Raw genomic sequence first — 13853 nt, forward strand, 5'->3', positions numbered from 1 at the left:
CATCTACAATTGTCCGTGAAATTATCGCCATTGAGTTCTACTTCCAAAAATACATTATAGAGATGTGCTAAAACATCCATCATCAAAAATAAAATTTGGTTTGAGGTTTCAGAAACGGAAACTACGGAAAAACAAAAACTTGAGTTTTACAAACATTTTTCATTGACTAGATAACATTAGATATAACAAAGGAAAGTCATTATAGCGGAAAATCAATTATCTCAACTGGGAAGGTTTCACCTGGGGTTTGTATGATAAATTGACAGGTCTATTGTTCACTTTTCTCTTGTTAGGTACTTCTTTGGAAGTTGGATGAAAAGAGGCTATACCTAATTTAAATCCATAGGTACATACTTTTACCCCCACTCTTGCTCACATATTACTACTGACACTGGCTCAACTATTTTGGTTTATGAAAAAAATTTAGATGGACCCAGGTGCATATGAAAAAGAAATTATCGATTTCTTCGAATTATCATGTATTTTAAATTCGTGGTCTAGACTAAGGTTGTATGAATTGAAATATCATTTTTTTAGCGACGGGGACTCATAGAACATATAAACAAAGTAACGACAATTTTTCTGAAACGAGTACGTTATTAGTGTTGTCCGTGTTTATAGCTTCAATGTTTCAAATATTTATGATTGGGTTCACACAGAGCGCGACTCAAGTGGCACCCGTGTGACGATCCAAGTAAGTCTGGCACCTCCAGTTAGTCAGCACCGCAATTAAGTGAGCGACTCAATTGAATCGGATTCTCTTGTGCACTATTCAAGTCGGCCTCATCAGAGTCCATTTTGTCTGGATGGTCTCTTACCCCGTGTGTGCGATCCAAATCAAAACTGGAATGAGGCACCAACACTTTCTAATCTTACCAGGTTTCGGGTACTGGGTATGGGCTTTAAAACTTAGTTTGGTTAGATAAATATTTATACACATAAGATACATCAAACGCTAGTTCCACTAAACAAATATTATCACATAAAACGATTAAGAACGCCGCAGCACCCGTACATGTTTTAATTTGTATGAACTGCAACAACTAATCCCAATTAATAAAAAATTTTCCAGATGCTCAAGTTTGTAGTTGTTTTTATCTCAAAGTTGTCTCCATTCAGAATTTTGCGCGTTTTATTGTCACATTTCCTTGCATGATTTAGTTCTTAACCCGGGTCGAGATTTCCGTAAATTTATGTGAAAAGCCTTATTATGTTCTGCTGAAATGCTCTAAAACTGTATAACAAATGATCCTAACCATACAATTGCGATTTGGAGCTCATAACTTTACAGTCTGTGCTCCAGATGGTGTGGCACAAAATGGAGAAATCGTTAAAGGATCAACCAATCAGGTCCAAAAAAACAAGGAGTGCTGCGGTGCAATCTGGCTCAATTCATCAACAAAGTTTATCATGTGCTTTGTTGAGGCTCTCTATAACAGTTTCACTATCAACATAGTAATAGGTGGAGTCCGGACTATTTCTGGCCGGTTTTCGGTATCTGCCCGGCTGAGCAATCTTTGTCGAAATATGATGATGGTCTGCAAGTACTGACAATTGACCCATATGCCAATTCGAACCCTGTCAAATGAACAAAAAAAATCACATTTGACGAAAGAATTAGTTGACAGGATAAAACATAGCCTGCAGATTGCCGCAAAATAGCCGATAGACGCTTGTGGCTTACCGTGAATTGAAACAACTAAAGAAATAAGATTGACAGATCAACCACCAGCTTTTTAGTAGATCACTATAGACTTTTTGGGTTACATTCGGACTGCCATTTTTATGAGTCATATTTGCCCTACAATGAAAAAAACCATAATGGAGCTTTTTCAAAATTAATGTTCGATATTAAAACTCAAGTCTCTCTTACTCAGGAATTAGAGCATTTAAGTTTGGCACTACTTAGATACACACTATTGACCTTTAATTAGAAAAAGTTCATAAAACTTGAAGTTCCATAAGTGAGTTCAGAAGTCATGTTTTTAAGTGAGGTAAGTCACTCAATTAACCTAAAAGCAGCAACGACGTCACGAACGCAAATTTAAACTGCAAAGCAGTAGAAGTCACCGAAGTCATTGAAAAAGTCAACTCCAAGAAGTCAGGGTAAGACGAAACAAAAATCTTTCCGTCGAAATAAAAAAACATGGCAGGACAAGTCCTGAAATAAAATTCAAAGAACTGAAAGAAAGACTTAGAAGTACTCTACCTGAAAACAGATCAATTGAACAATGCCAGCCAAACAAAAAAAATCATCAAAAAAATTGAGAAAATATAACAATCAAACAAACTAAACAAAAATGTACTCATTGCTAAAACTCTTGAAGCTTTTACCCTGAAGGCAAAATTTGTTCCCTTTCAATATGCCTATTTCAAAATATGTCAAAACCATCTTTGCTTTTTAAATTGGTCCAGAATTACATCTGCAAGACCTGAAAAAATTCCCTGGCCTTTGAAGATCGATTAACACAGAAAATGACAGAAAAATTTTTATAAATCAATTGCTAATGTTAAAGAAATGTTGCTGAAATTCGTGATATCAATATCTTCAGAATCACTTCACTGTCTCTAGAGGTTATCCTGTAACCCAATTCCAAGCATTAAAAAACTCAATGGCTCAAAGGTCGATATGCAATAATTTTTAGAAAATTCGGTATTCAAAAAAAGAAATCCCTTGCCCCCTAGCAACTATGATAAAGCATACTACCAAACCCTGAAGGAGGTTGCCTGGCAACTGAGGCAAAAAAACTCAATAAAAGACAGATATTTTCACAAATTTTATCAAAAAAATTTCAAAAATTTGAATTGCTAAACTGTTGAAAAGAATTTCCTCGACATCAACACCATGCAGAATTTTTTAAAATCAGATCGTAGAAAAAATTTTCTGGCATTTGAGTTTGGACAAATATCAAAAATTGACGAAAACTTTTAGGAGGACTTGGAAAAAATTGTAGATTTTTATCAAAACAATGCTAAAATTTGAGAAATCAAAAAAATGAAAACCACAGCTACTAAAAACTAAGCAATGTCCTATTATCAAACCATAATTGAGATTCGCTGGCCCCTAAGGCTAGAAAAACTCAGAAAAACGTCAAAAGTTTTTAACAAAGAAACTTGAAAGATATTGCAATTTCTATCAAAAAATTCCGGAATTCGAAGAGTCAAAACTGCTGAAAACAATTCCATTTACAGTAGCAAACATGCACTAAGTTTTTATCGGACCGTGGAATGGGTTTTTAGAACTTGGGAACTCTCAAATATCAAAAATTGACAGAAAATTCAAGAAAAACTTAAAAAAAATTCAAGACTTTAAATTGTTGAAAACCATTCCACTACATCTAAAATTTCTGAAATCTACGCAGTGCTTTAGTATCAGACCTTAGAAGCGATTCTCTGGCCCCTGAGGCGGGAAAAACTCAAAAAATGAGAAATATGAAAAAAGAAAAAGATTGCAAAAATTATTATCATTTTGTGTGTTTGAGTTTGCTGCACCAAAAAATACAGCTCAGAAAATGACCATAACCAGTAATTTTCTCTCGTAAAAGACCTTCGTAAACTATTAAAAACTTCAGCCTCAGACGAAGAAAACAATAACTCAAAAAATCACATAAAAAATACGAAAATTGCACCAATCTGAGCCCAAAAACACCTAAAAATGACCTTTTAACCCTGAATTAAGGCCATCCGAGTAGCTGCAACACTCTAAGCACTTGAGGTACTACTACAACCTACTTTGGGCCACTAATGAAACCTAATGCCTGTTGGGCTCTACCTGTTTAACCTGTTTTGAAAGATCAAAGTCATTAAAAAATGGGTGAACAGATCTGATTCGGGGAAATGAGCCAAATTGTACTGGTAACTGGAACCCTTGTTTTATGCACTACTCTATATTCACTTAAAATCTATCATTTCATGTCTCACTAAAAGCAATCCACAGCCACCAGCCCGATTTTGCCCATTCCCCCTCACGAATTCGGGGAAATGGGCCAAACCGATCTGTCGACTGTAACCCCTGTTTTATCCACAACTATACCCACCATAAAAAACTAAACTTTATATTAAATTTTTCAGTATATTCCTTGAATCTATATCTCTGGTATTTTTTTTATCTGTATCTATGCAGATAAATACATAATCTAGACTTATAATTCTTAAATCTAAACCCGCTGATATGTTGATTTGAATTGCACATCATACAAGTTATAAATAGATTAGGATCATTATAATGTATACTCACATGAATAATATAATGTCTATTCTTAAAGTAACCTTTACAGATATAGCACTCTAATAAACTATCTAAACATTTATCACAACACCTTCTCCAAATTTTATATTTAAAATTAACACATTTTACTGATTTAGACATTTTTAATTTGTATAAATTCAAAAATGAAATTTTGTCCTTAAAAAATAAAGAGATATAAAAAAGAAAGCGTAAGCTTTTGTTCTATTTGTGATTTGGCCTTATAAACAAGGAAACAATTAATCAAACACAATTTAAGTGATGAACACCTAAAGAGAGCGAGAAAGGAAATGGAAGATGAAACCATGGAGAGGGTTTATGACTCACAAGAAGAATATTACGTCCTCAGACCTAAAATTAACACTAAACCCAGAACTGAAGCTAATGTTAACAACAAAGATATTATTAAAACTAAACCCATCTCTAATCCCAAAACTAAAACAAAAGATAGTATCTACTCTGGAATGGAATATGAATGTACAGAATGTCATGCAGAATTTAGAAATGAAATAGCCCTAACTACTCACTCATATAGTCATAATCTTAAGTATCTAGAGAACACAGAATACTTTAATATAAGCTCTAGCCAGAACATAAAAGAATTTTAAGTTACTGAAAAAGCCGGAAATTACATTGAAGATATAGATGAGGCTATTAATAACTCTTTAGAAGAAATTAAAAACTATTACCAGTTTTGTAAAGTTAAGAGTTTTAAATATACGATCACTGCCAAGTGTGAGTACAAGAAGAGAACCAAAGAAAAAGTTAGAACTACTAAAATATTTTTCAACACTGACTTTATTATTATTAACGCAATATATGAAAATGGAGGCTTCACACAATGGCTAAACTTTGAAAAGGAAATATACGAGGATTATGGCTATGGCTTTGAGTTTCTTGGGTTAAAAAGTATTCAGACAATTATTGAACCAATTAAAGCATCTATTGGTAGTTATATAAATTTTCCTCCCGATCTCAAAACTCCAAATCAAAATTAAATATACGCAATTCCAAAATTAACTGCTTACAACTGACTAATACTGCTTGGCTACATCCCGCTATGGACCATGTAACACGTGAGATTATATATGTAAATAATCTAGTTGAACCAAGACAACAAAATGCAAATGACTTTACTTATATATTAAGATTACAGAAATCGTACAAAATTAGTTTTTGGGTATACACACCTTGTGGTGAGTGCAAAGTAGAATTGTTTAAATCATTGGATTGTTTTGATAAAGATAGAAAAGATGTCAGAACATTAGTTTGGGTGAACCACTGCCCTCTAAATAAAAGCACAAAAAACTTGTTAGAGCGACCAAATAAAAAAAATCACAAATTCTATTACTGTGATAGATGTACATTTTGGTTTAGCTCTCAAATTAATTACGACAAACACGAATTTAACCACTCTTTCAAACCAGAGATTGTTTTTCCTAAGAAAAAACATATTTTTTTTATAAATGAACATTAACGTCAGATAACAAAAAAAATATAATAACTGCTGATATAAAATGTTGTGTTGTTAACGTCTCATCTAATGACTGGAATTATGTAACAGCTGAACACATACCAATAAGTGTGCGTTACATCTGGCAAGGTAATTTCAAATACTATTTTGGTTTGGACTGTGTCAAAAGATTTGCTAGTGATCTATTAGAAATAGAAACATAGAATAATTTCAAGAGTAATGAAGAGATGGTATTCAATAATGAACATGAACTATATCATGAAGCCAATAACACCTGTCATATATACGGCAAAACATGTATAAATAAAGTAAGAGATTACAGTCATGAAACTGGTAAAAATAGAGGACCAGCATGTAAAATGTGTAATCTAAGCTACAAACAACAAAACTTCATTCCTATAATATTCCATAGTGATAGTGGTTATGATTTCAATCTACTATATAGTGAACTCTTTAAGCAGAATAAGGATAAAAGAAAGTTAGATAACATCCCACTAGCTGCCGGTAAGTCTAAGATGTTTAGCATTGGTTGTCTTAAATTCTTAGATAGTTACAACTTCTTAGCTATGCCTCCGGATCAAATGGCAAAAATTTACGGATGTAAACCTAAAACATTTTATCCATATGAACACTTTTGTTTAGACTCGTACGACAATAATATAGGCAATCTAAATATAGGCGACTTCAAATTCTTACTATCTAATAAATTACCAACACAAGAAGAAGTCGATATCTTTAATAAAGACAACAGTCATAAAACTGGTAAACATATAACTATAGAGTATTTACAGAGTGATGTGGAAATATTAGACTACTGCATGAATTAATATGTTGAATCAAGTATGAAAGAAATCAGTATCAACCATCTACACTATGTAAGTCTCCCGGTTTATATTTTGATTGTTGGTTAGCGTCAAGTGTTGTTAAATCAGATACATTACAAGATAAACAAAAGCTAGATGAATTTGTTGAAGCAAAGAGAAGTGGTATATTTGGTATAATGGGTGATAGATACATTATTCATAGTAATAACAAAAATATATTGTACATAGACGCAAAAAATCTATACGGCTATGCAATGAGGCAAAAGCTAACTTATGAGGGCTTTGAAAACTATAGCACATCTCTCGATGAAATAATGAATACTCCAGATGATAATGATCATGGTTACTATATAGTTTGTGATATTAATTATACTAAAAGTTGTATAGATAGAACAGAACAACTAGCATTAATGCCAAATAAAAGAAAAATAAATGATAAAGAATTAGGCTATAGAGAAAGAGAGAAAGGTAGAGCAAGAACCGAGAAATTAATGTTAGATCAAAACAAAACTGAATATATGGTTCATTATAGGATGCTAAAGTTTAATGTTAAGATGGGTGTAAATGTAACTAAAATTCACAGGGTAATAAAATTTAAACAAGATTACATATTCAGAGACTATATTCAAAACAATACTAATAAAAGAGCAACAGCTAAAACTGAAGCGAAAAAAGATGTAAGGAAATTAGTGAACAAATCACGATAAGGAGGAATGTGCAATCTTGTACACTTCCCTCAAAGTAATTTCTTACACGATGAAGAAAAAATAATGAAAAGTATAAGTAAACAACATTTAAGAATATAACTAACAATAAGGATATTAGGCAAATTGAATATACAAAGAAAAAAATAGATTATGTTTCTCCAGTATATGTAGTTACTATATTAGTGCCTATATCAGTTACTATATATTAGTTACTATATGAGTGTTACTATATTAGAATTAAGTGAATTACACATGTATGATGTATTCTATAATATTCTTCAACCATCTCTCAAAGATTTACAGCTCCATTATATGGATACTGATAGTTTCGTATTAAGCGTTAGCGAGAGTAAGATCCCTGATGAACAAATGGTCCTAATTAATTTAGAGCCGCGAAGCGGGTTGCCCGATCCACCAGCCAAAACTAGTAATAAAGTCCCTGGCAAATTCAAATATGAATTGGGAAGTAGAGTAATAGAAGAGTTTATAGCCCTGTCAACAAAGACCTACAGCTTTCAAGATAATAATACCAAATCCTAAATTCAAAAAACTAAAGATAATAAAAAAACCCAAATAAAACTAAAGAGAAACGAATAAAGAATTGCAACAGTGCTAAACATGAAGAGTATTATAATGCTTTAATGTATAACACAGAGAGAACTGTAGATGAATGTAGAATACAGAAAGTTGGTGGTAACATGACAACAACAGAAACAAGTAAGATTAGTCTAAACACATTTGATGATAAAAGATTTTATGTAAATAATATTAATAGCTATCCTCATGATGAGAATCTATATCTATTCAAAAAAGATCTATTAAATAAAATCTACCGAGCGCCATTAGATTTAGAAAAAAACCAATTGGTTAATAATATTCTGTATCTCACTATTAATGATGACAGAAAATTAATTGAAACTGCTATTAGATTATAAAATGATCTGTGAATATAAGTATGAATATGAATATAGATATAAACATGAATATGAAAATGAATATGATTACAAAAATAATTAGTAGTTAGTAGTTAGTATATTATATATCATTATCTCTCCCATAGTACATATTATTTTGAAAATATAAAATTTTTTTTCTTTATATATATAAAATGGCTACGCTAGATAAATTTATAGAATTAAACAATCTAGAAAAAGAATAGATTAGAAGATAAAATAAGACAACAAGAATATTATAGTGAAATAGAAGATTTATATGATTCTCTAACTAAAACTTTAAATACCCACAATGAACAAACATTAAGAGCAATAGACTGGTAAAGTCATGATTCAGATAAACAAACTAAAATTTTCGAGGAAGCTGGTTTCCAGATCGGTGAAACTGCTTCACAGATCCAGAAAGCCATTGAAAGCGCCCCCAAGATTAAGGAAACTCAAGATATAGCACCAGTTGTTGTTGATACAAACACAGTCAATAATCTTCATTCAATGGGGGTCAAACTAATCCTCAATTAAAATTAAATTTCGTAGATTTACCTGCTAGAAGATATCAAATGAATGGTGTCAATATAACTCTAGAGCATGGTGCTTTTTTGTTATGGATAGTATATATGAATTTTCAGATGGGCTTTTTAACCTTCTACCTAATCCAGATTTATTATATGGTGGCATGGAGTAAGATTAAACAAAATTGAGAAGGTTTTACTGAACATTAAATATGATTTAGGAAAAGTTGATAAGAGAAGCAGTAGATACAGGACAATAAAACGAATATTAGAGGATAACGACAAAAACTATGGCAGGGGTTATCTAAAGATAAACTCGACAATTATAGCTTTAACTTCGCAGATAGTCTAATCTACGGAGCAGATTCTGTGATAAAAAGATTAGAATTAATTATACTAGAAACAAAATCTGGGCATGATGAATTATATGATGAAATGTTAATTATATCTAAACAACTATTATCTACGAATATTATTAATCAAGAAAAACTAGAAAATTTTGTTTTTAATTATGGTAAATATATAATGGTGAAAAAACAACAACTACTAGCTAAAGATGTTTTCAGTCCTCAATTAACAAAGTTTAGAAGAGAAAGAATAATACCACTATATAATAATGAAACATGGTCAGCTGATTTAATTGTTAAGTCATCTCTAAGTAAATACAATAATAATTATTAGTTTATATTAGCAGTTATAGATATATTCTTAAAATGTGCATGGGCTAATCCATTGAAGAATAAGTCTGGTTCATCTATAACTAATGGTTTTAAAACAACCCTATCAGAAGGACGAAAACCATAAAAGTAATGGGTAGATAGAATTAGTGAGTTTTACAATAAAACATTTAAATCTTTACTTAGAATATGAGACAGAACTATATTCTACATACGGCGATTTAAAAGTTTTATAGAACATTATTACACATAATTAATAAACCAATGTTCATCAATTGTGATTGTAATTGGGTAAATATATTAAATGATGCAGCAAAAACCTATAACAATAACATTCATTCAACAATCAGTATTACACACGTTGATGCTTCTAATAATCCCGATAAGGTTAAATACTATGTTAAATCTACTAAGATTAAACCAAAATTTAAAGCCGGTGATTATGTTAGGAATGCTGACAAACGTAACTTTTTCTCTAAAGGATACATTTCTATCTGGAATAGAGAATTATTTAAAGTAAATGAAGTTCTAAAAACACAACCGCCAACGTATAAGATAATAGGAGATAAAAACTATGAACAGGACCTTTTAAAATCCCAGTTTGATTTTGAATCTAAAAATAAGGTTTTGGAATCATTAAATATCAATCTTTCTGTAAAAAAATACAAAGATGACAAGAATTAGATTCAATCAGGCTAAACAAGCATCATCATCAAATAATAGTCTATCGCCATTTAAGGCCCCTCAATTTTTTTTAGAAGATAACGATAATTTTGAAATGAAAGATACCTATAAAATTACAAATGTACAGATGAAAAAGATGAAATTACAAATGTACAGATGACCCATAGATGAAAAGATGTTGTTAATAAAAAGTATTGTGACGAACACTGTTTATCTTCTTCTAAAAAAAACATAGACCTTTTAAGTAAACAAATAACTGAACTAAGAAAGGGTGAATTTGATAAAGTTACAACTAAAAGCTTACAGCTAAGCAAAATACAACTTAAGGAAGAACTAATTAATGAGTTTATTAGATCAACAATTGAAATTACAAATACTATTAATTTTTGTAATAAAGTTGCTAGTGATACCATCTCTATGCATTATGATTTTAATCATGAAGGTATAATGAAAGAGATTGAGAGTTATTTTAGTTAATTAAAATAGAAGAAACTAAACCCAGTGCTCCCTTACTTTATCCCAATATCAGCGAAGTCGCTTCGCGGATCACCTCCTTCTCAGAACAATACATCAATGATAAAATCCTGGCTAATAATCAATTAAATAATAATATTACCATTATAAAAATATTAGAAATTATTACGAAACTGCAACTAATAGTAATAATAAGAAGTTAAGTACATATAATAATTATATTAACGTAGCTGAGTTAACAGAAATACTATTATCATCAGTAGCAGCAACTGCAACATCAACATCAGTTGCAATAACGGGTATAGGCTGGCCTTATTCTATATCTACAGCTTTTGCTACAGCAACTGTTTGTGGTCCATTATCAAAAACAATTAATACTAAAATAAGAAAAAAAATTATAAAGTATTCACAAATGTATACTTTAAATAAACAGTTTAGTGACAAGTTCACTAAACTATATACTAAATCAATGAATGATAATAAAATAGATAATGATGAGTATATTGAATTAGTTAAGGTATATGAAGAATTAGTTGTATAAGAAAAGTGAACTGAGTATTTTTTTAAACTAAAGTTATTAGTGTTTAGTTATAATAGTATGATCAGTAATAATAATATTAGTATTATTGTTTACCATTAGATATATCTAGCCATAGTTATACCCATAGTTATACTCAAAGCTATAGTTATGTTTAAACTCTAATATAGTTATATTTAAACTCTAATATTTTATTTCATATTTAATTAATTATCTTTTCTTTGTACCTAAAAAAACCCTCTACCTTTCTGTACTACTTTTATACCTTCACCAGTAGCTGCAAATTTAATTAAATCAGGTGTGGCTGATAAAGCAGCTCTTGGGTACTACTTGCAGCTGCAACTCCTATTTTACTTGCTATTTCTAATGCTCTTACTGGCTTATTAGCAATTTTCTTTCCAAAGTTAACAGTAGCTTTACCAACACTTTTAAAGAAATCTTTCAATCCCTCAGCTTCTATTGTTGCATCACTGACAATCTTCGACTTATTTTTTCTACACATAAAAACAAGATCCCTTTAACATCTTAATACCTTTTTAAGTGATAGCCCCTCTTGTTTTATTAGTACGGCTATAATGTCCAGCACCAACAAAAAATGAATTAGTTTTAATCTTATTAAAGTTAATCAGATTTCCCTATGAAAAAATAATTGAATCTAAAAAGTATAACCCATTTGTTGTTAATCTTAAAGCCAAAGGGGCTTCGCCCTTGGTTCCCCAATCATTAGCTAAGACTAAACCCAAGCCAAAGCCTAAACCCCAACCATTACCTAAGCTGGAAAATAAAAATAAATTAGATATTATTTATGCTAAATGTTTTATTAAGACTAGTAGGATATAGTTTGTCTAGAGCTAGAACTATCTCTACGAGATTACATCAACCATCTTATTACCATAACTATTCACACTAATAACCTTTCCAGCTAATAATAATGCATGACATATAACACCTGCAACACTAAAATTAAAACTAAGTTGTATTGGTTGTGGACCTATATGATCTTTTTGATATCTAGAATGAAATACATATATTCTATAACTACTTTTGAATGTTCTATGGTTTACAAATGGTTTAATATTATGAGGTATTCCATTATAGTGTTTATTAAAATTAACAATTAGTACCCTAATTAATATTCATTCTATCCCTTCTATCCCCAGGATAAAATTCACTACCAATCTTACAATAACACTCAGTAACACTCATTATATCAAATACTTGCATCATGAGTTTGTTTATTAACATTATTATTTTCAGACTTTTAAGACAATTATTATATATTGTGATCTTTCCATACCACTTTTCACACCTAGATCAATTAATAATTTAGTAGCATTGGGTACATTCTTATAAAATGTTTTTCTTTCATAATAACTAAAATCAATATTATTCTTTTTTTAAATCTTTTCTGTACAATAATTCTATTATCATTACTAGGATCAATACTAGGTACACACCATGATATATCTCTAATTTCTATATTACCAGCATTAGCTACTTCATCAGCACCAGCATTAATTCTAAATAGAGCTCTATCATTAATATTTCTTTTTAATATTAGTTTAAATCCTATACCATATATAATCTTTTCTAAATCATACACAAACCCAAATAGATCACTCACCCTAACCATCATATAATTTGAACTCGTTCTGCAGCAGCTAGAACTATCTCTACGAGATTACATTATTAATATTAACATCATTAACATTATTATTTTCAAAACCAATTATTATATATTGTGGTCTTTCCATACCACTTTTCATACCTAGATCAAATAAGAAGTTAGTAGCATTGAGTACATTCTTATAAATTGTCTTTCTTTCATAATATCTGAAATCAATATTATTTTTTTTATTTAATCCTTTCTGTACAATAATTCTGTTATCATTACTAGGATCAATACTAGGTACACACCATGGTATATCTCTAATTTCTATATTACCATCATTAGCTACTGCATCAGCACCAGCATTAACTCTAAATAGAGCTCTATTATTGTTATTTCTTTTTAACAATAGTTTAAATCCTAGCCCATATATAACTTTTTCTAAATCTTTCACAAACCCAAATAGATTATTCATCTTAACCATCATATACATATGACCTCGTTCGTCAGCAGCATGATCACCTTTGTGTTGACTATCTCTATTACACTGATTTCTGTCAATACCACCCATCAGTAGTAGTTAACAACTTACATATCAATAGATTAGGATGACAATGATCTATATATTCAATAGTCCTACAACCACTAGTTTCAAACTTAAGTGAACTAAATAATGTCATCACACCATAATTAACTTAATCTGATATTAGCATTATTAGCAACAAAGTTAGGTTTAATTAGATTATCGGTTTATTATTGGTGTTTAATGTGAAGAAAAGGAATAATCAATTTTTATTTGCTAGTACGGTTATTGACAACGACGGTGCTTTGGCAGAACCTCTTATCTCAAACATTACATCTGCTCTTAATTATAATCATAAAGGAAATCCATTGTTTTATTCATCTTTTACACCAGGTGCATATGAATTAACTGAAAAAGCAGAATTAATAAAAGAAGAAACTGAGGCTATTGTTATAATAGAACACGATATGAATACAATGAAATGTATAATGGAAATCAAATAAGGTGCACTTAGCTTTGATGTAGAAAACTCAATCGCCCTTTACTAGGATTTAGAAAAAATAGTTTAGAAACAAGAAAAATATACATCTCAAAAGAGTATTGATATTGTGGGTTTTAGTACCATTATCATCCAG

The 13853-nt window shown here is 30.5% G+C and overlaps 1 protein-coding gene across 2 annotated transcripts in view; it reads right to left on the minus strand.

Annotated features, from left to right (window-relative positions):
* Positions 1–1312: 1312 nt before the first annotated feature.
* The window catches only part of LOC142348833 (uncharacterized), a 47166-nt gene continuing 34625 nt past the window's right edge, over positions 1313–13853 (minus strand). For both annotated transcript variants that reach the window (XM_075400363.1, XM_075400364.1), the window contains one exon: positions 1313–1578. In XM_075400363.1, coding sequence (XP_075256478.1) covers positions 1396–1578 — 183 coding nt within the window. In that variant the 3' untranslated portion in view covers positions 1313–1395. The remainder of the gene's footprint in view (positions 1579–13853) is intronic.

This window comes from Convolutriloba macropyga, chromosome 10 (genome assembly GCF_964194025.1).
Source record: "Convolutriloba macropyga chromosome 10, txConMacr16.3, whole genome shotgun sequence".
Lineage (NCBI taxonomy): Eukaryota > Metazoa > Xenacoelomorpha > Acoela > Convolutidae > Convolutriloba > Convolutriloba macropyga.